Raw genomic sequence first — 27,825 nt, 5'->3', positions numbered from 1 at the left:
TGAGTCAGCTAAGTTAATGAGTCGGTATCCTGCCAGGCACACACAGCCTTGTCCTTGGCAGACCAGAAACTGAAATACAATTTGCTGAAATATTAAGTAAAATTGACATTGATTTGTCAGTAGTCAACTGGAAGGGAATGAAAAGAAAAAAAAAACTTTTTTCAGTTTTCTCCTTGGTAAAATGTGGTCATAATAGGACACATTTTGTAGATTTTTTTTTTTTTTCAGTACTGGGAATGGAACCCAGGAGCATTCTACCTCCGAGTTAATCCCCAGCCCATTTTTTATTATTTTCTTTTTCTTTCTTTCTTTCTTTTTTTGTGGTACTAGAGGTGGAACCCATCTGGGTTATACTCCCAGACCTATTTTATATTTTATTTGGAAGTAGGGTCCCTGAGGCTGGCTTTGAACCTGTGCGCTCCTCCTGCCTCCGCCTCCCAAGCGCAGGGATTACAAGCGTGCGCCACCACGCCCGGCCTCCATCTGTACATTCTAAACTGGAGTTCCCCACCCCTCCCACGTGGCCCTCCGTCCAGCCGAGCCAGGGACATTAAGAGTCCCAGGGGAACGCAGGCTACAGCCTTAACTAAAAAGTCAAATTCTTGGCTTCTGAACTTACTTCATGCAGCATCTTGGAAAGATGGAGCAGGGGCAAATGTATGAGCGCCGAGCACGCTCGCTTGGCGAAATCCGGCTCTTGAGAGAGGTTTTATTTTGTCTGCTTTTTTGCTTCCCCATTCTGAGAACTTGGCATGGCGTATTCACAGCGGGGCCTCCTGGATTCTGCAGCATCAACGAGGGAAATCATGGGTAGAAAAAAAGGCATGCTAATAAATGAGCGGTTTTCAATCCAAACAGAGGTAAGTGCTCAGTGGCAGGGCCGCGGGAGCCCGACTGGAGGCCAGGCACCTGGGGTGGGAGCGGCCACAGCACAGAAGCCTCGGGTGGGTGGAGGGACCCCAGCGCCAAAAGGCTCCCGGTGCCTTCCTGGGGCAGTGCGGGGCCCTGGGAACAGCCACAGTCAGGTCACGGGCAGGCCAGGGCAGGAAGCAACCCCAAGTTCTGCCATCTCTGCATCAAGTAGCTTCTAGAAGACAGAAGCCGCCTGCAGGAATCCGAGCCCTGACCTGGTTCTATAGATGATGGAAGAGGCGAAAGGCCAAACGGGGGCTTGAGGTACCCCAGAGACTAATACACCCTCATGAGGGGTCAGGGAGGGAGGGCGTGCCACTGGGGCGGGAGGATCAGTGGGTGCTGCCTGGAAACCAAGAGGTCAGGTGAGAAGAGGTGACATCAGCTGGCTCCCTCATCCCTCCGATGCCCCCCCACACACACACTAAGCCCGGGGGACCCCAGCAGGCATGTCATTTGAGAAGGGCAGCCTCAGGGCCGGCCCTCAGTGCTAGGTGGCAGAGGATGGGACAGTGGCTCCCAGGACACAGGGGCTCAGATCTAGCCGTGTCAGGGGACCGTGTCAGCAGGGGGAGGGGAGCCAGCAAGCGCTGGAGGAGCTGGGTCTTTGGGGTGAGTCTCCGAGGACCGTCTCTGTCCCCGGCTGCGTCCCGTCTCTCTGCTTCTGGCCACTGTGAGTTGAGGAGCGTGCCCCTGCCATCTGCTGCCACCATGATAGTTCTGCCTTGGAGCCAGCCAGCCATGGACTGAACCTCTGAAACCATGAGCCCAATTAAACCTCTCCTCCTCCCGGTTGTTCTTCTCGGGTGTCTCGGTCACGGTAATGAACAAGCTGACACAGGGGCCCTTGGGGGAGGAAAGAACCAGACGCCCCTTCTTCAGGCAGGAACATAGGCTCTCCGGTCCCCAGGAGCTGAGGTCCTCCAGGGAGAAGGGAGAGATGGAGGGAGGAGACTTCTGAGAGACCAAGCAGGTTCAGCGGAAATGGTGGACTAGTATGTTCTACCCCGCAACCCAGAGGAAGCGGGACTCATGAGTTGTTCTCAACTATGGAGCAATGATAAACAGTCACTCATGTCGGAATGTGTGGTTGTAAAAGTACTTCGGTGAGAAGGTGGATGTCCAAAGCTTAGATATGATAGTAATATATTTCTCCTAATCTTTTTACGTATTATTTATTGCAGAACCGGGGATTGAACCCAGAGGCATTCTACCTCCAAGCTACACCCCAGCCCTGTATTTTATTCTTTATTTTGAAACAGGGTCTAAGTTGCAGAGGGCCTCACTCAGTAGCTGAGGCTGCCTGTGAACCTGCAGTCCTCCTGTCTCAGCCTCCCAAGTGCTGGGATTACAAGTGTGGGCCACCACACCCGGCCTTCTTCTAATGTGTGTGTGTGTGTGTGTGTGTGTGTGTGTGTGTGTGTGTGTTACTGAGGTTCCTGGAAGCCCTTCTACCTCCAGGCTACACTCCCAGACCTATTTTTTTATTTTTATTTTTATTTGGAAACAGGGTCTCTTAAACCAGCGCGGCTGGCTTCGAACCTGCACGATCCTCCTGTCTCCGCCTCCCAAGCACAGGGATTGCAAATTCGCGTCACCACGCCCGGCTTCTTCTAATATTTTAAAAGTGAATTTCATGCTCTGATTTCCCGCACCGCCCGCAGCGCTGTCCTCCTGAGGCGGAATCAGCCGTGCAGACCAGCCAAACCCCGTATCTCCAAATGGTGTCCCATCCCAAAGGGCCGCCCCTCCCGGGACTAATGATGCCCGCGCTGTTGGCGCCTTGCCCCTTCCCTTTGGGACGTTGGCCACAGCTTCCAGTCACTTTACCTGTTGACTTATTTGGTCTTTGCCTAACCCTCCCACCTTCTACGAGCCCCACGAGATGGACCCTTGATGGGTTTGTGGTTGGTTGTATTCCCAGTGCCAGCCTGATGCCGGATGGCACAGTGCCCGGTGAGTATTTGCCAAGAGGAATAAATGAGTGATTGGAGGAATGGGGACACTCTGAGCTCTGTCCGTAGACACCCCTTCCTGCAACTCTGCCAGGTCTCTGTCCAAAGAGCCCCCTCTCTGTGTGCCCCGCTAAGACTCTTGCTTTCTCCCCATGAACGGGCCAGGCGGCTCCAGGTGAGGAAGCATGGGGACCGGAGGGGCACCGGGGACCGCAGCCCCGCCAGGAGCAGGAAGAGCACCCACCAGACCCGGGGGCCACGCGCCCGCGGCGATCGCAGACCCCCTCAGCAGCAGCTCCGGAAACGCCCGCTCACCTGCTCAGCACCTCGTACACCTCCGAGAGGTTGGACACACGCGGGAAACGCAGTTCCTAAAGTGGCAGAAAACGCGGCGGGAGGACATTCGCCCCTCTGCCCATCCAAATGCCCTTCCAAATGCCACCCGGTGACCGGGAGATGGCGACTCCTAACACCACCTCTTCCTCCCCAGCACCCGACTGCCCCGACCCAGGATCCAGCTAGCAACAGGTGCCCACCAACCCAACGCACACCGCCTCCTTAGCAGGTGGTGAGGGACTCCTCCAAGCACGGAGCCCCAGGCCTGAGGCGGGCATCACGACACCAGGCGCTCTGGGGAGGAGACGGCCGGGGCGCGGCAGCTTACCAAGTGCTAGGAGCTCACCAAGCCAGAAATCCATGGAGTGAGAGGAACAGCGCCCGTGTCAGAGAGCACCGAGCGCCTGCGCCTGGTTTTGTGGCTCCCTTCTTGAACAATTCACTTTAAGTGATGGCAGACCCCACCAAGACTTCAGTGAATTTTCTCCCATATCTAAGTATAAATAATAACTTTTTTGTGGGTCTGGGGATGGAACCCAGAGGCATTTGACCTCCAAGCTACACCCCCTGTCCAATTTTTTATTCTTAATTTTGAAACAGGGTCTCACTGAGTTGCGGAGGGCTTCACTAAGTAGATGAGGCTGTCCGCAAACTGCGATCCTCCGGTCTCAGCCTCCCAAATGCTAGGATTACAAGCATGTGCCACCACGCCTGGCAAATAAAAACTTCTTAATATAAAAAGGTATATAATTGTCAGGCATGGTGGTGCACATCTATAACCCCAGTACTTGGGACGCTGGGACAATGAATTAGAGATTTGTAGTCAGCCTCCACAACTTAGATCTTGTTTCAAAATAAAAAAAAAGTAAAATAGGACTTGGCCCGGAGTGTACCTCCGAGGTAGAATACCCTTGGGTTCAAGCCCCAATATTATAAAAATATGAATAAATAGTTATATAATAGAGTCTGATACTCTCAACTTAGGCAAGTAATAAATGTTGTGTATTCCTTTCCCTATTTTAAAAAAGGTTTGCAATTTTAAAATTTAACTGTGATCACTTAGATGCTAAATTGTATGTAGCAAAATTAAAAAAAAATAGCATAGCCGGGCGTGGTGGTGCACACTTGTAATCTCAGTACTTGGGAGGCTGAGACAGGAGGATCTCAGGTTCTCGGTCAGCCTCAGCTACTTAGTGAGGCCCTCCGCAACTCTGTGAGATCCTGTACTGAAATAAAAAATAGCTCAAAGAAAGGATGCCCCTGAGTTCAACCCCAGTACTGCAAAATACATTTCTATCATATATATATGATTGAAGGAATGCATGCTTATATTGTGAAAATTTTAGAGTATAAAAAGTATGAGAAAGGAAACTTACAATCTCTCCAAGAGATAACATTTTAATAAATTTTACTGGTCTTCTGGGAGGAGGGTACTAAGGATTGAGCCCAGGGGTACTCTACCTCTGAGCTACACCAGCCCTTTTTTAAAATTTTAAATTTTGAAACAGGGTCTCACTAAGTTGCTGAGGCTGGCCTCAAACTCACAATCCTCCTGTCTCAGACTCCCAAGTATCGGGATGACAGGTGGCACCACCACGCCTGGTTGATTAGTCTTTTTAAATGATAACTGAGAATGGATTGCAGACATGCTTCTCTTCCCACACAGGAATGGTCACTGTGTTAGAGGACACACAGAGAATCCATTATCGGTTGTTTATTAAATGTTTTCCACCATTTAATTAAGTAACAGTCCAAGTTACTTAATTAAAAGTATAAAGATCCAGGAAACCATTGCCTAAGTTCTTTGGCCATAAAAAGGGCATCAGAGGGTACCAACAGGGCTCTGCTCCCATGGAGGAGAGAGGCAGCGCCAGCCACTTGGCACCAACGGAGGCCTCAGAGTGAGTCCCGAGAGGACAGAGAGACAAGACAAGGAAAGCCATGCTTGCCCAGCAGGAGCGGGTAGGACCAAGCACCACCAGGGGGCGCCTGTGCCCAGGACCCAGGAAAGGCTGAGCCACCTCCTCAGAGGTTTTCAAACTTGTCCTGTGTTTAAACTTGTTTAAAGTTACATCATATAACCAGGAATAATTGCTACACTTGTAATCCCAGTACTTGGGAGGCTGAGACTGGAGGATCACAGCCTCAGCTGCTTAGTGAGACCCTGTTTCAAAATAAAGAATAAAGCCGGGCGTGGTGGCGCACGCTTGTAATCCCTGTGCTTGGGAGGCTGAGACAGGAGGATCGCACAGGTTCCAAGCCAGCCTCAACTACTTAGTGAGGCTCTCGGCAACTTAGTAAAACCCTGTTTCCAAATAAAATAGAAAATAGGTCTGGGAGTATAGCCCGGAGGTAGAAAGCTCCTGGGTTTTAACCCCAGTACCACCAAAAAAAAAAACCCAAAAAACACAAAACACAAAAACATAAAAACAAAATAAAGAATAAAAAATAAAGCTGGGGGTCAGGGATGGTGGCGCACGCCTGTAATCCCTGGGCTTGGAAGGCCGAGACAGGCAATATTCCCAGAACTATTTTATATTTTATTTGGAAAACACCATCAATTAAATCATGATGCACTGCTGACTGTAAGAAATATCCCAATCCCGGTTACAAATGCTGAGTGTTCAAATGATGGGCGGTGCTCAGCTTCCACGCACAGGCTCTCAAGTGGCAAGAAGACCAAGCCGCCTGGGATCACACGGCCAAGTGCCACAGAGCCGCTGGGCTGTGATTTCGAGCTGTCGTGCGCTCAGGTGTGGCCGTTAGCTTTCCATCGCTATAACAAATACCTGACATGATCAACTTATACAGAAAACAGGTTTATGATGGCTCATGGCTTCAGTCCATGACTGGCTGACTTGCTTTGGAAGAGGCGGCCCAACGTGGAGGCCCCACACCCTCTGAGGGCACCCCTCAGTGGCCTCGGGATCCGCCGCCAGGCTGCACCTCCATTTTTTTTCAGTACTGGGAACTGAACCTGTAAGAGCCTCGCCAGGAAGCGATGGCACATCCCTGTAATCCCAGTACTTGGGAGGCTGAGACAGGAGGATCACAGGTTCGAGGTCAGCCTCAGCAACTTACATGGCCCTTGGCAATTTAGTAAGAGCACGGCTGGGGCCACCAGCTCTGAGCTGCCTGGCGGGGCAGGCCTGCTGGCAGGCAGCTCTAGCGCTCCCCAGCTGTGAACAGCTGCCATGCGAGTGCTTCCGCTTTCCTAGAAAGTGACCCCGATGGCATTCCAGAAGGCTGCATTCCCAAGTTCAAACCAAGCACGAGCCCGGCTGAGCTGAGACCTCAGAGAAAAGCGTCCGAGGGAGCTGCAGGGACTGACTTCCAGAGTGCACGCCAGCGCCAGGGGCGATTCCTTTGTCTCTAAATTATTATTATTTTTTTGTACTGGGGTTTGAACCCAGGGGTGTTCTACCTGTGAGCTACACCCTAGACCTTTTTTCTATTTTGAAACAGGGACTTGCTAGGTTGAAACTTAAGAGTCTAAGTTGGTGAGGCTGGCCTCAAACCTATGATCCTCCTGTCTTGGCCTCCCAAGTAAGGGAATAATAGGCCTGGTCCACCATACCCAGCTAAATATGAACTTTTTTTTTTTTTTTTTTTTTTTTGGCGGTACTGGGGGTGGAACCCAGGGGCATTCTACCTCCAAGCTACACCCCAGCCCGATTTTTTAACTTTGTAAACTTTAATGGTTTAATATATTTATCAAAAGTCTCCCGTGCCATTGACTTTTCCAAGCTATATCTTTTTCCTTCACAAGAAAAACTGTTTCTCTGACCTAACCCTCCAGCGGCCTGCTGGCCATTCATTTTTCTCCCGACTCTGGTAGCCTTTCCTCGCAGGTGCGCAGTTCCCGCCATAACTGCCTGTTCCTGGCGCCGTGGCCTCAATCTCCAGAGGCCACGACTTCTCCGGTCATTTGTATAAAGGAAGCTCTTGCCACACACAAATCCTTGCAAATGGTACCTTTATTGTGGGTATTTACAGAATGTCCCATTCAAAACAAAACTAAATTTCTGGTAAGGACCGTACAGATCCACCTGCAGAGAGAGTGCGATGCCAGGGAGCCCAGGACAGCGGAGACAGGCGGCCGGGAGCTCCTGCACTCAGGGCCTGGGTCTGCCCAGGAAAAACGCCAGCAGGGCCCAGGTGCCGACCACGCCACAGACTCTGCAAGACAAGGCCGTGGTCAGAGGCGCGGGGCGGGGCAGGGCAGCCCTGCGCCTGGCAGTTGACAAGCCAGGGACATGGCGCGCCCTTCTGTCTGGAGACTGTTCACCCAGAGGCCCTTTCTTAGATCACACACCTGGTACCAACCAGGAGCTTCCGCCTCTGGGGCCAATGGCTCTGGAAGCACAGTCTACCTCCCCTAGTGACTGGGATCAGAGGTTGGCAGGACAAAGGGCTGCCTAAGAACCGGCCATTTTTCACACAATGCTCTCCACGATAGATCAGGCTCCCGTCGAGTCAGCCAGACCGCTCGTAAGCTCCAGCGACCGCCAGCCGCCTTCTCAGCGGCTCAGGCCGCGAACCTCTCACGCACTCTTCCCTTCTCGGGTCTCACCTCCCGCACTGCCACCAGGCTGGACCACGCCACGGCCGCACCGAGAGGCGGCTGCAGGCTTGCTTCCTGATGCCGGTGCACACCCTGGCCCGCCCAGCCCATCTGGGCGTCTGCAACGCCCGCTGATCGTGTGTCTCCTCTGCCTGGCCCCCAGCGACCCCCACCCACTTCTCCCAGGACTGAAGCCCACAGTCCTCAGCCCAGAAGCCCCCTCCTCTCGCCCCGCTCCCTCCTTGCTGGTGTTTGCCTGGGTGGGGGCAGTGACCTCACGGGTCAGCAACAGGCCACACACCTCCCCACCTTCTCGCATTTTTACTTATTTTGTACTGGGAATTGAACCCAAAATGCTCTACCTCTGAGTTATACCCCAGCCTTTTTATTTTAAAATGGAGTCTAAGTGACAGCCTTGAATCTGAAAACCTCCTGTCCCAGCCTCCCAAGTGCCAGGATTATAGGCGTGTGCCATTGTGCCCGGTCCTCTCTCTTTTATTTATTTTTTGGGGGTACTGGGGGTGGAACCCAGGGGCTTTTCTACCTCCTGGCTATACTCCCAGACCTATTTTATACTTTATTTGGAAACAGGGTCTCACTAAGTTGCTGAGAGCCTCACTAAGTAGCTGAGGCTGGCTTTGAACCTGTGATATCCCCTTGTCTCCACTTCCCAAGCGCGGGGATTACAAGCGTGCGCCACCACACTTGGTGCTCTCTCATTTTAATAAACTTTTTTTTTATTATTTTGCAGTACTGGGCATGGAGCTCAGGAGCATTCTACCTCCAAGCTATACCCCCAGTCCTACTTTTTATTTTTATTTTGTGTGTGTGTGTGTGTGTGTGTGTGTGGCACTGGGGATGGAACCCAGGGACATTCTACCTCTGAGCTACAGCCTCCTCCCTATTTTTTATTCTTTATTTTGAAACAAGATCTAAGTTGCAGAGGACCTCACTAAGTATCTGAGGCTGTCCTTGAACTCAGATCCTCCTGTCTTAGCCTCCCTAATGCTGGGATTACAAGCATGCACCACCATACCCAGCTCTTTTGTGTGTGTGTGTGTGTGTGTGTGTTGCTAGAGGTGGAACCCAGAGGCTTTTTACCTTTGGACTATACTCCCAGACCTTTTTTATATTTTATTTGGAAACAGGGTCTCACTAAGTAGCCGAGGCTGGCTTTGAACCTGCACAATCCTCTTGTCTCAGCCTCCCAAGTATTGGGATTATAAGCGTGTGCCACCACGCCTGGTTCTCTATTCTTTATTTTGAAAGAGGGTCTCACTGAGTTGCAGAGGGCCTCACTAAGTAGCTGAGGCTGGCCGTGAACCACAATCCTCCTGTCTCAGCCTCCCAAGTGCTGGGATGACAAGCGTGCGCCCCCACGCCGGCTTTCTCATCTTTAATAAACATGTGCTTGTGTGTGGAGAGGGCAAGCCCCTTGTTTATTACACTCCTTCACTGCCTTCCGCTGGCAGAGACTTAAGTTTTGCTCACTGATGAATCCCAGACCTACGACAGCCCCATGCCTGCGCTCCACTGGGGAACGCCCAGCACAGCCTGCAAGTCAGTACATCAGACACAACCACTAACCACCCATGCTAGCCAGTGAGCTGTGCTCCACTCGGGCCACAGCCAGCCTTGGGGCGGCCTGAGCTGTCACTTACTGTAGCACGCAATTGATGTCCGGAGAATGTCTCCAGTAGCGGTACAGGGAGACCTGCAGTGTCGGGTGGCACCTGTACTCCTTCAAGATACTGCGGGCACTGCCAAAGCAAGCACGTCCGTCAGCCAGGCACCGAGGCCCCACCGACGGCCACCGGGGCTGGGGGTGAGGGCGGAGAGTGACGGCGGTGGGTGGCGGGGATGGAGGGCAGTGGGCCGAGGCACCTACTCCTTAAACTTATTGGTGAGCAGCAGGAACTGGCTGCCCGTGAGCCGCCTGACGTCGAACTTGCAGAGATTCTGGAACTCGTGGTAGACCTGCTGCTCACTGATCCCAGGCCACCTCCTGACCGTGAGGATGAGGATGGGCGGCCGGATACTGGGGTAATCTGGGCCGGAAAAATTCTAGAAAACACGAAAAACTAGAGAAACTGACTTTCTAGTTTTTACTGGTATATTATGTGATTTGAAAATGCTTTAAGAGGCTAAAAAAGACTGTTTGGAGCTGGTAGAAGCAGAAGAGGAGGATGGGGCCGGGCGTGGGGGCGCACACTTGTCATCCCAGCACTCGGGAGGAGGCCGAGACAGGAGGGTCCCGGTCACGGCCTGCCTCAGCTACTTAGTGAGGCCCTCCACAACTCAGTGAGACCCTGTTGCAGAATAAAGAAGAAAAAAATAGGGCTGGGGGTGTAGCTTGAAGGTGGAACGTCCCTAGGCTCCACCCTCAGTACCACAAAAAAATAAAAGAAAGGGAAGAAGGATGGACGGAGCTCACAGTCCATATGGGGCTTTGACAGACAAGCACAGAGGAAGCGTGAGGTGTGGACATCTCCCTAGCTCCTAGCCCGCTGCTCTCAGAATTCCTCTAGCCCAGGGAACAGCAGCCACCTCCCACCGCAAGCCTCAGAGGGCACGGCGAAAGGGGGCCTGCTCACGATTTTAGGGACCCCGGAAAGGGGGCCTACTCACGATTTTAGGGACCCCGGCTCGAATAAGATTCACTTGGTTCACGTAAGGAGCCAGGATGTCGAGGTACTGCGGGAAGGAGGGTTCGGGCAGGGGGCAGTTGCTGCAAGACCAGAGAAAAGCCCGCCGCACTCAGGGCGCCGTGGCCAGAGACCTGGCGACGGCGCGGGGGAGGACGCAGCAGGCAGCACGCCCGCCCCGCGCCATCATGGGGCTCAGGTTGCGGGCTTCCCTAGCTGGCCACTTTCAAAGAGGACCCAGGACCCAGGCCAGAGCCGAGCTTGGGAGGGTCAGCCTCTGCTGGCCACAGCCGTGACGATTCCTCTGCTGACCAGCACTGTCAACAGGCCCTGAGCATGAGCCAGGAGCCACCACTGGAGGAGGCTCCTCCTCATCACCCTGGTGATGATGGCGCTCCATTATCCCTGGACCCTCAGCTTCGTTCTACCGCCGGCCACCAAGCCCTTCGCAGGCCCCGGGAGAGGCGCAGGCCAGGGAGCCGGGCAGACCTGGACCACTGCGACTTCTCCAAGCCCAGGGCAGCTTTCAGGTGGTGAGGATTGAAGGGACAAAGGCGTGAGGCCCGGGCCGAGGCACGCAGGTGCCCGCCACCCGAGCTTCTACCCTTCCCGCCACACACCACACACCAGCGAGCGCTTCAACTCTGTCGAGCCACAGGAGGGAGGAAGGCGTGCTGGAGGTCTCCCCATGTAAGTTACAAAACGCACACCAACGTGCCAAGGAGTGTTTGTATTTATGTGCACAAATACGGGCAGTAGCCAGGTTAACCGACTGCAGGCCCAATACCTTCCTCTAAGCTGGTCCTGCAGAACTGGGCCTCTGAGCCCACAGTGCAGCGCGCCCCAGGACGGGTGCAGAGCACGGCAGCACACCTGTGCCTGCCGCACACGCGCCCGGTGCTGCAGGCCTCGGACACGCATCCGAGCTGCGGGTTCATGAACCTCTGCTTGAGGTCTTACTCCAGGTCACTCTCCTAACCCCTGGCCTGACTATGTGAACCCCAAGGATGTGTCTTGCCTGAATCCGTCATCCTCCTACCTCTCCACTCTTTACAGCTAGAGGAATACACGGAGGCTGCACAGCTAACGCACGAGCCGGGAAGTACTGAAGCAGCACAGGAGCCCAAGTCCAGCCCTGCTGCTGGGGACCCGACGCAATGAATTATCCCCGTGCTGCGCTTAGGGCTCCCGGGAGGAAGGCCGCCGCACACACCGCACGTCCTCCTCCTCTGGTGGCCCTGGGAGCCTGTGGGCCTTGGCTCTCAAGGGCTCACCCCGCGCTGGGGTGAGGAGAGGAAGGAGCCCCCCTTACCTGCGCACCCTCCACAGCAGCAGGTGCGCCACTTTCAGGAGAACTGCAAAGAAAACCAGAGATGTCACAGGCCTCCGGCTTCGTCAATATGCAAACTCCTGACTCCCGCAGCCCTGCCCCGAGGATGGGAAACTCACCAGACCCGCAGAGGAAGGCATCGTACGCCGCTTCGTGGGGGCACTTTGTCTCGGCTGAAGCATTTTCCCATTGGGAGGAGAGATGTCAAACAGCCATCAGAGAGCCTGCCTGGGAAAGAAGTCTCTCCCCCGCCCCCTGGTGCGATGTCCAGAGCACCTGCATCCTGAGCACGCCCCCAGCCCCCAGACACGCCCTTCCCCGGCTCACAACCAGCTTCACCCGGTCCTCCACACACGCAGAGAACCAGAACCGAGAGGGAGCTTCCGGGCAGCCTGACCCCTCACCAAGGAGGCAATGGCAGCCCCCGGGCCTCGGAGGCATCCTGGGATGTGCGTCTCCAGGCAGGAGTCAGATGGCGTGGGGCAAGGCAGGCTGTAGGGGGACCCCCAGCCTGCAGCCTGGGGAGACCCGGGCCGGGCAAAGCCTGGCTCAGCCACAGTGCGCACCGGGGCTCGGGGCACGTACCATATTTTTCACATCTGCTTGCGTGGACAATCACTGGCGCAGAGTTCTTGGTGGGATTTAAGTTACTATTAGAGGGGAAATGGGATAAAGAACAACCTGATGTAAAGAATCCCTCTTGTTCTCCCTGAGCCCCAGAAGTTATAATGTCCTTGACATGGATATTTCTTTTTGCCATATTGGAGATGGAACCCAGGGGCATTCTACCTCCAAATGACATCCCCAGCCCTATTTTTTACTCTTTATTTTGAAACAGGGTCTCATTGAGTTGCAAAGGACCTCACTAAGTAACTGAGGCTGCTCACGAATTGCGATCCTCCCATCTCAGCCTCCCAAATGCTGGGATTACAAGCGTGCACCACCACACCTGGCTGACATGTACGTTTTCTTAAGGCACAGATCTGGATGGAGGGATAAGGTCTTGGTAAGTAGGCCACAGAGTGGGAAGACATCAGCAGGCCAGGGGCTCCAACTGGACCGTCCTGGGTATTCAGCACGTGCCCCGCCTGCGCCCAGCCACGCAGACCCACAGAAGGCTAGCTCCTCTGGAGCCTGCTGTCTGGTGGCCCAAGATAGCCAGGTCCCCCCACTATCAACGCAAGGTCTGCACCCCGCAGTGGAGGTAGGCCTCCTGAAACAGCCGAGGAGTCCTGAGCCGCAGCAAGCAACTGGCTGAAGGGACGAGGCTGTGACGGGCATGTCAAGCAGAGGGGAGGGCAGACAGAAAGGAGCGGAGTGGCCGAGCAGGCGCTGTGGGAGGGGGCCCTGCAACAAGTGGGGGCTGCAGGAAGCACCCGGCCAGAACCACAGGCTGGGTACCAGAGACGGCCGCCATCATGACCGATGACAGATACCACCTAAGCGATGGCAGTGGTCCCCAGAGCACAGGAAGGGAGGGATTTTATAGAGACTATGGCACAATATCCTGGACTTGATGACCGGGTAGACACAGGCGCTCAGCTCTGGGGCCACTTGGTTCTGGGCCTCGGGGCAGTGACGGCATCTGACAGCCAGGAAGCCCGCGCTACGTCTGCTTCCCCACGCAGTCCTTCAGCACCTCCCTGAACCCTGCGTCCTCCCCTGTGGAGCAGGTGATGCTGTGCCTACGTCCTGAGGGACCTATTATGGTGGGTCACGTGGACTGTCAACAACGACAAACAACATTAAGTAACATGGAGGGCTAGTGCCGAGGCCGCTGCCCTCGTCCTACAAGGTGAATCCTCATGGCCGCCCTGAAGGCTGCCGAGGTGTTTATTCACATCTCACAGGTGTCTGTGAAACTGAAGCAGAAAGGGAACAATTCTCTCAAAGGAACTTATGATCACTGAGTTGGAAAGCTGGGATTGAAACCCAGGAAGCCCAGAACCAGAGCCTGCGCATTTTAAGACAAAATGAATCAATCAATCTCTCTCTCTCTCTCTCTCTCTCTCTCTCTCTCTCTCTCTCTCTCTCTCTCGCCCCCAACTCACGAACCCACAGCCCCCAGTACTGTGCTTGGTACCACAAAGGCTAACCACTGACTGATAGGTTTGAGAGACAGCTGAACGTCAAGCTGAGGCTCCGCCAGTGGGAAGGAATATGAGGGGCAGCTGGGCCCAGGCAGGGAGGTGCTGTGGCTGAGCCCACCCCGCCCAGGAGGTGGTGCCTGCAGCAAGGGATGGGTGGGGCCACCCTGAACTCAGTACTGAGCCAGAGGGCAGCTGAGGAGGAGCCCGAGATATAAATTAAGAGGAAAGCCTAGCATGGTGGTGCACACTTGTAATCTCAGCATTCAGAAGGCTGAGACGGGGATCCCAGTTCTCAAACAGTCTCAGCTACTTAGTGAGGCCCTTTGCAACTCAATGAGACCCTGTTTCAAAATAAAGAATAAAAAATAGGGCAGGGGGTATAGCTTGGAGGTCAAATGCCCCTGGATTCCATTCCCAGACCCATAATAAATAAATAAATAAATAAATAAATAATAGGGCTGGGGTGTAGCTTGGAGGTAGAATGCCCCTGTATTCCATTCCCAGACCCGCAAAAAATAAGTTAATTAAATAAATAAAAATAGGGCAGGAGGTGTAGCTCAGAGGTCAAATGCCTCTGGATTCTATTCCCAGGCTCGCAATAAATAAATAAATAAATAAATAATAGGGCTGGAGGTGTAGCTCGGAGGTAGAATGCCCCTGGGTTCTATACGTAATGCTGGGAAAAAAAAAAAAAAAAACGAGGAGAAGACAACGACGACGACGACAATGACAGAAACGAATGAGAAGCCCCACATGGCTGCACCCGGCAGAAGAGAAAGCTGGGAGAGAGCGCCATACAGTGGAGGGAGGAGAAAGAGCCCCACCAACCAGCACAGCCAGGCACCCCTGAAACAGGCCTCTGCTCCAAATGCCAGGCAAGCATCATCCTGTGACTCAGACCACCAGTGAGGGGTGCTGGGTGGCTGCCAGCAAACCTGAGTGCAAGCCGGGCGTGGTGGCGCACGCTTGTGATCCCAGCATTTGGGAGGCTGAGACTGGAGGACCACAGTTCGCGGACAGCATCAGCTACTTAGTGAGGCCCTCTGCAACTCAGTGAGACACTGTTTCAAAATAGAGAATAAAAAAATGGGCAGGGGGTGTAGCTTGGAGGTCGAATGTCTCTGGATTCTATCCCCAGACCCGCACAAAAAAAAAGTAAAAAGAAAAAGAAAATCCTAGTGCAGAGGTGGCCTGGAGGCCACTAGAGGGACCTGCTGCAAAGGGGAGCTTGGCCAGGTCAGGAAGCAGCAGGGTTAGCGCCTCACCACACATTCCCTCCAGTAGCACAGGGACCCTCGCTCCACCCGTCCCCACCCACACCACAAGGTTCAGGTGGTGAGTGGCCGAGTGGAGAGCCCAAAAAGTGGTTTTTGTTTTGTAACAGGGATTGAACCCAGTACATTCTACCTCTGAGCTACACTCCCAGCCCGATTTTTTCTTCTTTATTTTGAAACAGGGTCTCACTAAGTTGCAAAGGGCCTCACTAAATAGTAGCTGAGGCTGTCCGCAAACAGGGAGCCTGTCTCAGCCTCCCAAATGCTGGGAGAACAAGCCTGCACCACCACTCCAGGCCGGTTTTGCATTTTAAATGTTAATGTGTTGATACTCAGAGAGATGAAAGAGGGAGACAGAGGCCCTGGGGAAGGGATGGAGAGCAGCAGGGAGCACAGAGCCAGGGAGCAGAGGATGGGAGCCGGCCCTGACGGCCTGGCTGCTCACGCAGAGGGGCTCTGTCTGCTGTCACAGAAGAGACCACCAGAACGAGAGAAGTAAAGCAGAACTCCCCTGGGCGTGGGGAGGCAGGGCCAGAGAGCTCCTGCCTCTGGGCTCTTGTTCTCTTCTTGGAAACGGGGGCCAGGCGGCTCCAGGTGAGGAAGCATGGGGACCGCAGCCCCGCCAGGAGCAGGAAGAGCACCCGCCAGACCCGGGGGCCACGCGCCCGCGGCGATCGCAGACCCCCTCAGCAGCAGCTCCGGAAACGCCCGCTCACCTGCTCAGCACCTCGTACACCTCCGAGAGGTTGGACACACGCGGGAAACGCAGTTCCTAAAGTGGCAGAAAACGCGGCGGGAGGACATTTGCCCCTCTGCCCATCCAAATGCCCTTCCAAATGCCACCTGGTGACCGGGAGATGGCGACTCCTAACACCACCTCTTCCTCCCCAGCACCCGACTGCCCCGACCCAGGATCCAGCTAGCAACAGGTGCCCACCAACCCAACGCACACCGCCTCCTTAGCAGGTGGTGAGGGACTCCTCCAAGCACGGAGCCCCAGGCCTGAGGCGGGCGCTCTGGGGAGGAGACGGCCGGGGCGCGGCAGCTTACCAAGTGCTAGGAGCTCACCAAGCCAGAAATCCATGGAGTGAGAGGAACAGCGCCCGTGGTCAGAGAGCACCGAGCGCCCGCGCCTGGTTTTGTGGCTCCCTTTCTTTTTCTTTCCTTTTTTTTTTTTTTTTTTTTTTTTGTGTGTGTGTGTGTGTGTTACTGGGGTTGGAACCCAGGGCTCTTCTACCTCTGGGCTATACCCCCAGACGTATTTTATATTTTATTTGGAAACAGGGTCTAAGTTACTGAGAGCCTCACTAAGCTGCTGCGGCTGACTTAGAACCAGAGCGATCCTCCTATCTCTGCCTCCCAAGTACTGGGATCACAAGTGTGCGCCACCACGCCTGGCTTTGTGGCTCACTTCTTGAACAATTTGTGTGTGTGTGTGTGTTACTAGGGGTGGAACCCAGGGGCTTTTCTACCTCCAGTCTATACTCCCAGACCTATTTTATACTTTTTATTTGGAAACAGGGTCTCACTATGTTGCTGAGAGCCTCACTAAGTATCTGAGGCTGGCTTTGAACCTGTGCAGTCCTCCTGTCTCAGCCTCCCAAGCGCGGGGATTACAAGCATGCACCACCATGCCCAGCTTGAACAATTCATTTTACCTTTTTTTATGTGTGTGTGTGTGTGTGGTGCTGGGGTTTCTGGAAGCCCTTCTACCTCCGAGCTACACTCCCAGACCTATTTTATTTTTACTTGGAAACAGGGTCTCTTAAACCAGTGCGGCTGGCTTCAAACCTGCGCGATCCTCCTGTCTCCACCTCCCAAGTGCGGGGATTACAAGCGTGCCCACCACGCCTGGCACTGAACAATTCATTTTAAGCCTTCATCTCCCCACCCCGACATTGGCAACTGAACCCAAGGCCACTCTTACCACTGAGGTACATCCCCGTCCCTTTTTGTTCTGAACAGGGTCTTGCTCCGTTGCCCAGGCTAGCCTTGAACCTTAAAACCCTCCTGCCTCGGTCTTTTGAGTAGCTGGGATTATAGTCACGTACCACTGCACCCTAGTGTTTTTGTTGTTGTTCTGGGGTGTGTTTTGTAGTGCTGGGGATGAAACCCAGGGGCATTCTACCTTCCAGCTATACCCCCAGCCCTATTTTTATTCTTTATTTTGAAACAGGGACTTACTGAAATGCAAAGGGCCTCACTAAGTGGCTGAGGCTGTCCGAGAACCTTGGGCCTCCTGTCTCAATCTCCCAAATGCTGGGATTACAAGCGTGCGCCACCACGCCCGGCTGTACCCGAGTTTTAAAACACTGATCCGACTCCCTTTCTCCATTCCTCAGTTTGACTCCTCAGAGGCATTTGAACCACCTGGGTCTTTTCCTTTTCCACACAGAGTACATGCCCTGGACGACCTGAGAATCTCCTGGGAAGCTTTCGAAACCCCACCGGGCCATCCTCACCAAAGGGTCCAGCAAAGGTTCTTTCTTAGGAAGGACCTTTGGAGAGGGCCCCTACGCTAGTGCTGTTTAAGCACGTCACGAACGTTTACCGGGAGAAATCGTTCCATGTCCAACCTAAAGCACACTAATCATGTAGCAATACGTCACGCAGGGGAATTCAAATGAGGGATGGAAAAAAGCCTATGTAAAGCCATTCGATGACCCACAGGTGCCGCAACAGGAAAGGACGCCGTGACTGGTTCTCTAAGAGGCGCGTTCAAGGAAAAGGCTCCAAACAGAGGGAGGAAGCTCCGAGGGCGGGCAGCGCCCCCAGGCGGCCCGTACCTTCCAGACGTCCTTCGTCACGTTCTTGGTGTCGATGAGGACAGGAAACAGCTTGTGGATGTTCTGCTTAAACTGGTCGTAACTCTCTGAGGGAAAGAGCCAGGCAGGGAGTGAGTCTGTTGGTAAAAACGCAAAGGAACCATCCTCTAACCTAGCTTGCCACAAGGCTGATTAGCAAAGCAAACAAACAGGAACTGGAAACATCCTCTGTCCTGTTCACTGGGGATGTCTAATCTCGCACCGAGCTGCCACGACCACTTTTAATCTCCGTTCAACTCCAGCTTCTCTCAGCATCAGCTAACAAGAGGACGGCTAATATGAGAAGTGCTGGCCAATGGGATAAGAGGAGACACGGGTTATTTGGAAACGCAGACATGAAACAATCATTAACAATGACTGTTCAAGCCGGGCGTGGTGGCGCACATTTGTAATCCCAGCATCTGGGAGGCTGAGACAGGAGGATTGTGGTTCGAGGCCACTCTCAGCTACTTAGTGAGGCCCTTTGCAACTCAGTGAGACCCTGTTTCAAAATAATAAATAAGCCGGGCGTGGCGGCACACGCCTGTAATCCCCTTGCTTGGGAGGCGGAGACAGGAGGATCGCGCAGGTTCGAAGCCAGCCGCGCGCGCTGGTTTAGGAGACCCTGTTTCCAAATAAAAATGTAAAAGTAGGTCTGGGAGTGTAGCCTGGAGGTAGAAGGGCTTCCAGGAACCCCGGTACCACCAAAAAAAAATAAATAATAAAAAAAAATAAATAAATAAAAATAAAAATTTAAAAATAGGGAAATAGGGCTGGGGGTGTAGCTCGGAGATAATATGCCCCTAGGCTCCATCCCTAGTACCACAATAAATAAATAAATATTAAAAAAATAACTATTCAGGCCGGGCGTGGTGGCGCACGCTTGTAATCCCCGCGCTTGGGAGGTGGAGACAGGAGGATCACACGGGTTCAAAGTCAGCCTCAGCTACTTAGTGAGGCTCTCAGCAACTTAGTGAGACCCTGTTTCCAAATAAAATTAAAAGAAAAAAAGAAAAAGGTCTGGGAGTATAGCCCGGAGGTAGATAGCCTCTGGATTCCACCCCCAGTACCACCAAAAAAAAAAAAAAAAACCCAAAAACAAAAAACATAACACCCTTGAGCTGCGGTGCATGCTTGTAACCCCAGTACTTGAGAGGCTGAGACTGGAGGATTGCAGGTGTCAGGCAGCCTCAGCAAGTAGTGAGATTCTCAACCTAGTGAGACCCTGCTTCAAAATTAAAATAGGGCTGGCTGTGTAGCTTGGAGGTAGAATGTCCCTGGGTTCAATCAAAAAATAAACAACCCACAACACACACCTCCAAACAAAAAGCCCCTGCACCCCTCTTCCTGCCACCCTCCTGTTTCTTCTTCCCCAAAGGCGGCTCCTGTCAATTCTTCTCCTGGATAGGACTTATCTCAGACTGACAGGTAAAGATTTCCCACTGGTGAGACACCCAATCTGTGCCGCAGCCCCGCCGGCGCCTCAGGGTTACAGCCTCTCCTATGGGAACCACAGGCCTGTCAGTCACCGAGGGCCCCGTGGCCGCCACAGAAGAGGCCTCTTCCTCCCTTGCACCGTGAGGATTCTCTTTGGCGGCTTGCTCGGGTTTGCTGAGGGTATGTAGGTCATTTTATCCCTAATGTGCTCCCAGTTCTCTCAAACCTGGAGGCTGTATCAATTCTTTGTGTGTGGCACCGGGGACTTAAGGCGGGGCATTCTACCTCTCACCTTCCAGTCCTATTTTTTATTTTGAAACAAGGTCTAAGTCGCAGATGGTCTCGCTAAGTTGCTGAGGCTGGCCACAAACCTGCGATCCTCTTGTCTCAGCCTCCCAACAACTGGGATTACAGGCATGTGCTACCATTTTCGACTCAGTATTTAATAAATTCTTGAGAAATCTCTCCCAGAGCTTTCTTACCCCTGTTAATCTTGTATTCTCTGCCTATGAAGTAATTTAATTAATCCCACAACCACTCTCCTGTCTTACAGGTGACCAGAGAAGGAGCAGTAACCTGTCGGAGGCCACACAGGTAACCAGGGGTGGACGTGGACTCCACGTGGACTCTGGGGTCCTGGCTTCACCCACCAGCTGCGCTACTGTGTCCAACAACAGAATCAATGGAAAAGAGGTAGAGCCTTAAGACATTAGCCCTAAGACACATGGCGTCCATTATCTGGGGCACTCTACCTCTGAGCTATACCCCAGCCATATACACATTTTTTATATTTATTTATTTTTGCCGTGCTGGAAACAGAACCCAGGAGCATTCTATCTCTGACCTACACCCCCAGCCTTATTTTTAACTCTTTGAAACAGGGTCTCACTGAGTTGCAAAGGGCCTCACTAAGTAGCTGAGGCTGTCTGTGAACCACAAACCTCCTGTCTCAACCTTCCAAATGCTGGGAATTCAAGCGTGTGCCTCCATGCCTGGCTACTTTTATTTTTTAAAACAGGGTCTCTCTGGGCTGAGAGCCTCGCTACTTCCCTGGGGCTGTCCTTGAACCTGTAAGCCTCCCTTTCTCAGCCTCCCAAGTACTGGGGTTAAAGGATAAACCACCACTCCCATCCTGCATGTTTTGGATTGTGCCAAATTGTGCACGAGGAGCCTGAGCGACCTCAGCAGTGGGGGCGGGACACCGATTCAAATCTAGGCTTTCTCCTTGGAGGAAGGCGCCTAGTCTCCGCAGAGGAAGAGGGTGACAACACAGGTCTGAGAACAGCACTCTGCTGGACCCCTCCAGAAGCCGCCCGCAGGCACGGGGAGGACCAGCCCAGGGCAGCGGGGAGGAATGGAGGGAGCCAACCAGCTCGTCCCACCTGGGAGCGGCCTGAAGAACTTCTCGTGCAGATGCAGCAGGTCCATCATCATGTTGTGTCCCACAAGGGGCTGCTTGGAGGAAATCCACAGGGGAGAGAGAGGAGACTTACAAATAATACAGGCAGACAGCCCACAGCGGCTCCCTGCCAGGGAGGGAGCGCCAGGCCCCAGGGCAGTCCTGGTCACCTGAGAACCCCGGCCTCCCCCTCTTCTGCACCTTGTAAGGCAATGCAGATTGCGGAGGGCCCCGAGGCAGCTCCACACTGATCATCTACACTGTGAAGCCATGCACATAGTTCCCAAGTAGTTTTAGGTAATTAAAATTGAGCCAGGCGTGTGGCGCACGCTTGTAATCCAAGCATTCGGGAGGCTGAGACAGGAGGATCCTGGTTTGAAGACAGCCTCAGCTACTTAATGAGGCCCTTTGCAACTCAGTGAGACCCTGTTTCAAAAAATAATAATAAAAATTAGGACTGGAGATGTAGCTTGGAGGTAAAATGCGCCTGGGTTCCATCCCCAGTACTAAAAAAATAATAAAATTTAAAGTCCTAGGTTACTGAAAGGAGCGGAGAAATAGTAACATTTCACATAGATAGCTTTACCCCAAACTAACCCATCATGATTTGGTAAAAGCATGATTAGATCCTGGAAGTCAATTATCTTTTTTTTTTTTTTGTACCAGGGATTACATGTAGGATTGTTCTACCTCTGAACTACACCCCAGCCCCATTTCATTTTTATTTTATTTATTTATTTTTGTGGTACTGGAAATGGAACCCAGCGGCATTCTAAGTCTGAGCTATACCACCAGCCCTATTTTTTTTATTCTTTACTTTGAAACCAGGTCTCACTAGGTTGCAAAGGGCCTAAGTAGCTGTGGCTGTCTGCTAATCAGTGATCCTCCGGTCTCAGCTGAGGCTGTTCTTGAACCACGACCTCTGGTCTCAGCCTCCCAAATGCTGGGATTACTGTGCCACCACACCTGCTCTCCGCCCCCCCCCCATTTTATTTTTTGTTTAGAAATAGGTTCTCACTGGTTGGCTGAGAGTCTCTACATTGCTGATGCTGTCCTTGAACCTGTGATCCTCCTCCTCTCAGCCTCCCAAGTTCTGAGATTACAGGCTTGCACCACCACACCTGGCTAAGAACCAATTATCAATAAGAAAGAATGATTCATCTTAAGAAACTGATTATTATTATTTTTTTTTTTGCAGTACTGGGGATGAAACCCAGAAACCCAGGGGCATTCTACCTCTGAGCTACACCCCAGCCCTATTTTTTATTCTTTACTTTTTGAAACAGGGTCTCACTGAGTTGCAAAGGGCCTAAGTAATAGCTGAGGCTGGCCGCAAACCATGATCCTCCAGTCTCAGCCTCCCAAATGCTGGGATTACACACGTGCACCACCACACCCAGCTAAGAAACATCATTTTATTTTCAAAGGATTCTTCCACATTGATGGCCAAAAATACAAAATCCTGTGAAAGGCTGAGAAGAAAAATCTTTCCTAACCTGCAGACACCAGCTCTCTCGGCATCTGCATGAAAATCACTCATGCAGCCAATAGGCAAAATCTCAACACGAGAAATAAGCCCCGAGAGAAGGTGTGGTCTCTGGCCAAAGTACTTCCCACTTTTAGATATTCTTTCATAACTATTATTCTTTTAGTAATGATTCTTTTAACTCTCCACACGAATTGCTCCGGTGGTGTAAGATCAGGACTGTGAGAGAAACTGAGTCCGTGGAAAATAAAGTTTCTGGTAATTTGTCTGAGCCTCTAAACGTCCTCGGCTTTGTTCAAATGGTAATAAAATCTAGGTAGAATTTAGATGCAGTGGCAGCATTCCAGTCAGTAATTACAAATGCAGAACTCCTCCCTATCTTTGACCTTCATTCTAACCAGTACAATAGAGCCAAGGGCTAGAAGGAATCTTGACCTTTGCACCTAGTGATAGCGCTGCCTGGAGACAGGGCGACACCACCTGGTTAAAATAGCTATGTCAGAACAAAGGACAGATAAAATAGATGTGTAAATGTGAAAGAAAGAAAATATGGTGAGAATAAGAAAGCATTTTTGTATGAAGAGGAGCTTATCCTAAGATTGTCCCAAATGGGAAAGAAAGGAATTAGAAAGATTAAAAGCAGGTTACAGAAGGAGTGTGGTGAGGAAATGGATTATTAAAAAGAGGAAAAGGCTTCTAATAAGCCTATCGCTTGAGGAAAAGTGCTCAGCTGCTAGAGAAGTACATCTGACAACCAAATCTAAAAACTTCATGTTATTTCTTGGTGTTTACCTACTAAACTGTGTTATGAGCTTGCTTAAGCTTTCAGACAGCAGAGGGTATTGCAGACAAAATCCAGCAGACATTCATCGAAACCCTCTAAATCATCATAAAGGTACACGGATTTCCCTACGCCAACTACATGTATGAAAGCTGGAATCTCGGACTTCGTCCCCCATTCAGCCCAAAGGAGGTTGCTAGATAGAGAAGGACATTGGACTAAGCCCTAGGAATAAAAGTTCCAAAAGGGTTAAAGAAAACTCTTAAAAACTGGACTCCTCAAGTGATTTTGGGTGTGACTTTTGTTCTTCTGGAATTTGCCCACTAAAAGCCTCTGCAGCTGCAAGGCCAAAGGGGCTGACTCGGAGCACAAGACCCACCTGGGGTCATGGGACTGATTTCAATCACAAGGACCTGTGATGTCACAGGCCTTACTTTTGTCTTGTTCAGGGTTGGTAATTTGCATGTATATCTCACTATTGTATTTTGGGTGTTTGCACTTTTCTTCTAGAGAATCATGGGGAAATGGGGAAATATAAAAAATCTTGTGTCTAGAATAAAGTGTTCGATTGCACAAGAAGCATTGATCCATGTCAGATTCTTTCCAGAAGTGCCGTAAATAGGAACTTAAATAAATTTATTTCCTAGAGGGGAAAGGATCGCTGCAGATAAGTGGCTGCAGTACGGCACCCTATCCTCCCCCATCTTTTCTGAGATTGATTCGATCGCGAGTGGGATCTCCATTTGGACTGAGCCAAGTCTGCGGCACTAACCTTCTGAGCTTCTACCAGCATCTGAAAAAAGACGGAGAAACCCCTGGCAGAGAGAAGAATTTGTTCCTTCCAGCAGCTGGCCCGGTCGCAGGAGGTGTGCTCGAGATACCAGCGGTGCTCCTGACTCACCTTCTTCACTACCACCTGAAATGAAGGAGGGAGACCAGCCCCCAGCTCTAGATTACTGGGAAGGGAGCCTAAAAACTGGGGAAGGGAGCTGGGCGTGGCGGCACACGCTTGTAATCCTAGTACTTGGGAAGCTTTAAAACCAGCCTTGGCAACTTAATGAGGCCCTCAGCAATTTAGTAAGATCCTGTCTCAAAAATAAAGAATAAAAAAGAGGTGTAGCTTAGAAGTAAAATGCCCCTGGGTTCCATCCCCAGTGCCACCAAAAAAAAAAAAAGGGGGGGGGGGAAGGAAGGAAGAGAGGAAGGGAAAAAGGAAGGAAGAGAAGGAAGGGAAGGTAGGAGGCAGGCAAGCAGACCCGCACAGAGGCCGGCTTGGCAGAGGGAGAGAGAGGCGGTGAAGATGCTGAGGCGCCCCTTCCAGGGAAGACTTACCCCCTGGCCTTTGAGCACCGTCCAGATGTTGGGGAGGGCCTGCCTCAGCACCAGTTGGACCTCAAAGGCCTGGAACCCTGTAATAAGGAGACACGAGGCGCACGTCCAGCCTCGAGAAGCCGGAGGGGAGACCAGCAGAGAGGCCCCAGGACACGGGGCTGGCGGACCACGTGCGAGGGCAGCTCTCGAGGTCCCCGGCCCCAAGCCGCGTGGCAGGGCAGGCCTGGCCACATTCCCAAAGCTTCTGTCCCAGGGATGCTCCCAGATTATGGGTGCCAGCTTCTGTTTCTGCGGGTTATAGCTTTGGTATTAACCATGTTAGAAGTTAAAAACTCTCAGTTTAAAAAACACATCGCTGGGCACGGTGGCTCACGCTTGTAATCCCAGCGCTTGGGAGGCTGAGACAGGAGGATCGCAATGGTTCGAAGCCAGCCAAATAAAGTATAAAATAGGTCTGGGAGTATAGCCCAGAGGGAGAAAAGCCCAGTACCACCAAAATAAATAAATAAATAAATAAAAATAAAAAACACACATCAAGCCAGGCATGGTTGTGCATGCTTATAATCCCAGCATTCGGGAGGCTGAGACCGGAGGATCACAGTTCATGGACAGCCTCAGCTACTTAGTGAGGCCCTCTGCAACTTAGTGAGACTCAATTTCAAAATAAATAAAAAATAGGGCAGGGGATGTAGCTCGGAGGTAGAATGCCCCTGGGTTCCATTCCCAGACCCGCCAAACACACACACACACACACACACACACACACACACACACACCCCAAGTTCTTTTTTTTTTTTTTTTTTGGTACTGGGGATGGAACCCAGGGGCATTTGACCTCGGAGCTACACCCCAGCCTTATTTTTTATTCTTTATTTTTAAACAGTGTCTCACCGAGTTGCAAAGGGCCTAAGTAGCTAAGGCTGCCTGGCAATCGTGATTCTCCTGTTTCAGCCTCCCAAACGCTGAGATTACAAGCATACGCCACCACTCCCGGCTCAAGTCTTCTTATAAAATAATAAAAAGGCCATTATATGCCAACAAAAATAAGATTAAAAAAACAAAAAATTAGTGAGAAGAGGGACATTGTACCAAGTGCAGAGGCACATGTCTGTAATCCCAGTACTCGGGAGGATAAGACAGGTGAATCACTGGTTCAAGACCAGCCTCAGCAACTCAGCGAGACCCTCGACAACTCAGCGAGACCGTCTTTCAAATTTTAAAAATAAAAGAGCGACGTTATTTCACGTTTTTGTAAGTCTCTAGCATCTGGCCGGAATCATCTGCTTCTGCAATTGATCTGGGGTGTGCTGTGGAAGCAGATGAAGAAAATCTAGCCTGGAGCAGATTTGTAGTGAAAACGCAGGGAGAGCGCTGCCAGCTTCATCAAACAACTGAGGCCTTCTACCTCCGGGCTACGCACCCAGATTTTTTTTTTTTGTTTTTTTTGAAACAGGGTCTCACTACGTTGCTGAGAGCCTCACTAAGCAGCTGAGGCTGGCTTTGAACCTGCACGATCTTCCGGTCTGAGCCTCCCAAGCGCGGGGATTACGAGCGTGCGCCACCAGCCCGGCCGGGGATGTTCTTTTTGATTCTACATAAACTTCAACACGTGGTCGTCTCCCGCAGTCGGGCTGCCGTGTGACTTGAAGCCGTCATTCTGGAACTCTCTGGCCGTTTACGAAACGCCTATCTCACACCCGGAGTGAATTTTTCACCCACGATTTTTAACCTCGTGCAGAGGTGATCTGGAAACACTGGTTTGCAGAACTGTGCAGATCCTCCGAGTGTTCCCAGGGTTCACTATACAGTAACAAAAGACGCCCGCACCTGTGGCCACTGTCCTTATCATAAAGGCCTCCACGTGGGCTGACAAGCCTGTGGTGGCAGAGGTAAGTGATGCAAAAGTCTTATTTTTATTGAAAGCTTTAAATTTATCACTGCCAAATACTGAGTTATTTTCCTTGAGGGGATAGGCTTACTTTAATTTGAAAAAATGACCACAAGTCCCCATGTCTAAATAACCACAGTTAGTTCTTGCCAGTACAAGTTATCTTCCATCGGGTGGTGGCGCACACCTGCAATCCCAGTACTCAGGAGGCTGCGACAGGAGGATCCCAGGTTCAAGAACGGCCTCAGCAAATAGTGAGACTCTCGACCTAGTGAGACCGTGTTTCAAAATAAAAATTAAACTCAGAGATAGACCACCCCTAGGTACAACCCCAGGACCACAAAATAAATAAATCAAATACGGCTGAAGGGTATAGCTTACAGGTAAAACACTCCTGAGTTCAATCCTCAGTACAAACAAAACTCAAAGAGAAAAGCAAAGAAAGAAAATTCTATTTTATGGGGAGAAAGCAGTGAATCCAGAATTTTTGAGAAGACGAACGTGTCCCCAGACTCCTGATAAGCGACGACAACCGGTCACAACCCATCTCCCGTGCCCAGGCCGGGAGCAACGACGCCTACCAGCGATGCCAGGCAGGGTCATCTGGTCGCCTTCCTCAGCCAGGTCCAGCCACCGCGTCACCTCGTCAATCACCACCTTGATTTGGTCTTTATCCAGAGAGCTGGGAACAGCACGGGAAAGAACTGTTGGCACAAACCACGCCAGAGTCCCAAGAAAAGGCTAACAAGAAAGGTCTCAGGAGCCTTGGGAGTTAACACTGATCTCATGATGAAAACGGGCTCAAAAAGATCACCCGTAGCCGGGTGCAGTGTGCATTCCCGCATGCCCCTAAGCCCAGTACTTGGGAGGCTGAGATGGGAGGATCACAGGTTTGAGGCCAGCCTCAATTTAATGAGAACTTGTTTTGAAATAAAAAATAAAACAGGGTTGGGGTGTAGCTCAGAGTTAGAATGCCCTGGGTTCTAACACATGCACACACACACACGCATGCACACATGTTCTCCAGGCCCTGTGCAGAAGGCAGGCAAGGCCTTGGCCTACATTCGTCCCAGGATGCCCTCGAGCCCTGGCTGCCTCCCCAGGCTGGGCTGGGCAGAGGGACAAGGAAGGGGGCTCTGGTCAACACAAGCATGGCCAGCAGGACTGTCTTCCCTACGGAGCTTCCCCAGGTGCGAAACGCCACTGGGAACTTAAGGCAAAAGACAAGGACTCTGGGACACCCTCTGCTCCTGGGTGGGAAATATAAAAACACACCGCTTTTGGGATTAAAGAAGGATCTTCCCCAACATTCGAAAATGGCAGAAGATTAATACGCCAAATTGTGCTGGGCCTGGTGGTGCATATCTATAATTCTAGTACTTGGGAGGCTGAGAAAGGAGGATAGAAAGTTCGAGGCTGCCTCAGCAATTCAGTGACTCTCAGTAACTGTTTCAAAATAAATTTGAAAAATCCTGTTTCAAAAAAAAAACTTAAAGGGCTAGGCCAGGCATGGCGATGCACACCTGCAATTCCAGTCCTTGGAAGGCCGAGGAAGGACTGCAGACGCAAAGCCAGCATCAGCAACTCAGCGA

The 27,825-nt window shown here is 51.8% G+C and overlaps 1 protein-coding gene across 1 annotated transcript in view; it reads right to left on the bottom strand.

Moving 5' to 3' along the window:
* Nucleotides 1-7,318: 7,318 nt before the first annotated feature.
* The window catches only part of PNLDC1 (PARN like ribonuclease domain containing exonuclease 1), a gene marked incomplete at both ends in the record, with an annotated part of 28,525 nt that continues 8,018 nt past the window's right edge, over nt 7,319-27,825 (bottom strand). The window contains 13 exons of the mRNA XM_080700693.1: nt 7,319-7,382; nt 9,429-9,527; nt 9,656-9,831; nt 10,396-10,495; nt 11,725-11,767; nt 11,862-11,915; nt 12,328-12,392; nt 15,823-15,878; nt 17,893-17,978; nt 20,730-20,799; nt 23,786-23,929; nt 24,346-24,422; nt 26,815-26,915. Coding sequence (XP_080556819.1) covers nt 7,319-7,382; nt 9,429-9,527; nt 9,656-9,831; nt 10,396-10,495; nt 11,725-11,767; nt 11,862-11,915; nt 12,328-12,392; nt 15,823-15,878; nt 17,893-17,978; nt 20,730-20,799; nt 23,786-23,929; nt 24,346-24,422; nt 26,815-26,915 — 1,135 coding nt within the window. The remainder of the gene's footprint in view (nt 7,383-9,428; nt 9,528-9,655; nt 9,832-10,395; nt 10,496-11,724; nt 11,768-11,861; nt 11,916-12,327; nt 12,393-15,822; nt 15,879-17,892; nt 17,979-20,729; nt 20,800-23,785; nt 23,930-24,345; nt 24,423-26,814; nt 26,916-27,825) is intronic.

This window comes from Muscardinus avellanarius (assembly GCF_963383645.1).
Source record: "Muscardinus avellanarius genome assembly, chromosome: 8".
Taxonomy (NCBI): domain Eukaryota; kingdom Metazoa; phylum Chordata; class Mammalia; order Rodentia; family Gliridae; genus Muscardinus; species Muscardinus avellanarius.
The sequence above is the reverse complement of the archived record's forward strand: the minus strand, read 5'-3'. Positions and strand labels throughout refer to the sequence as shown.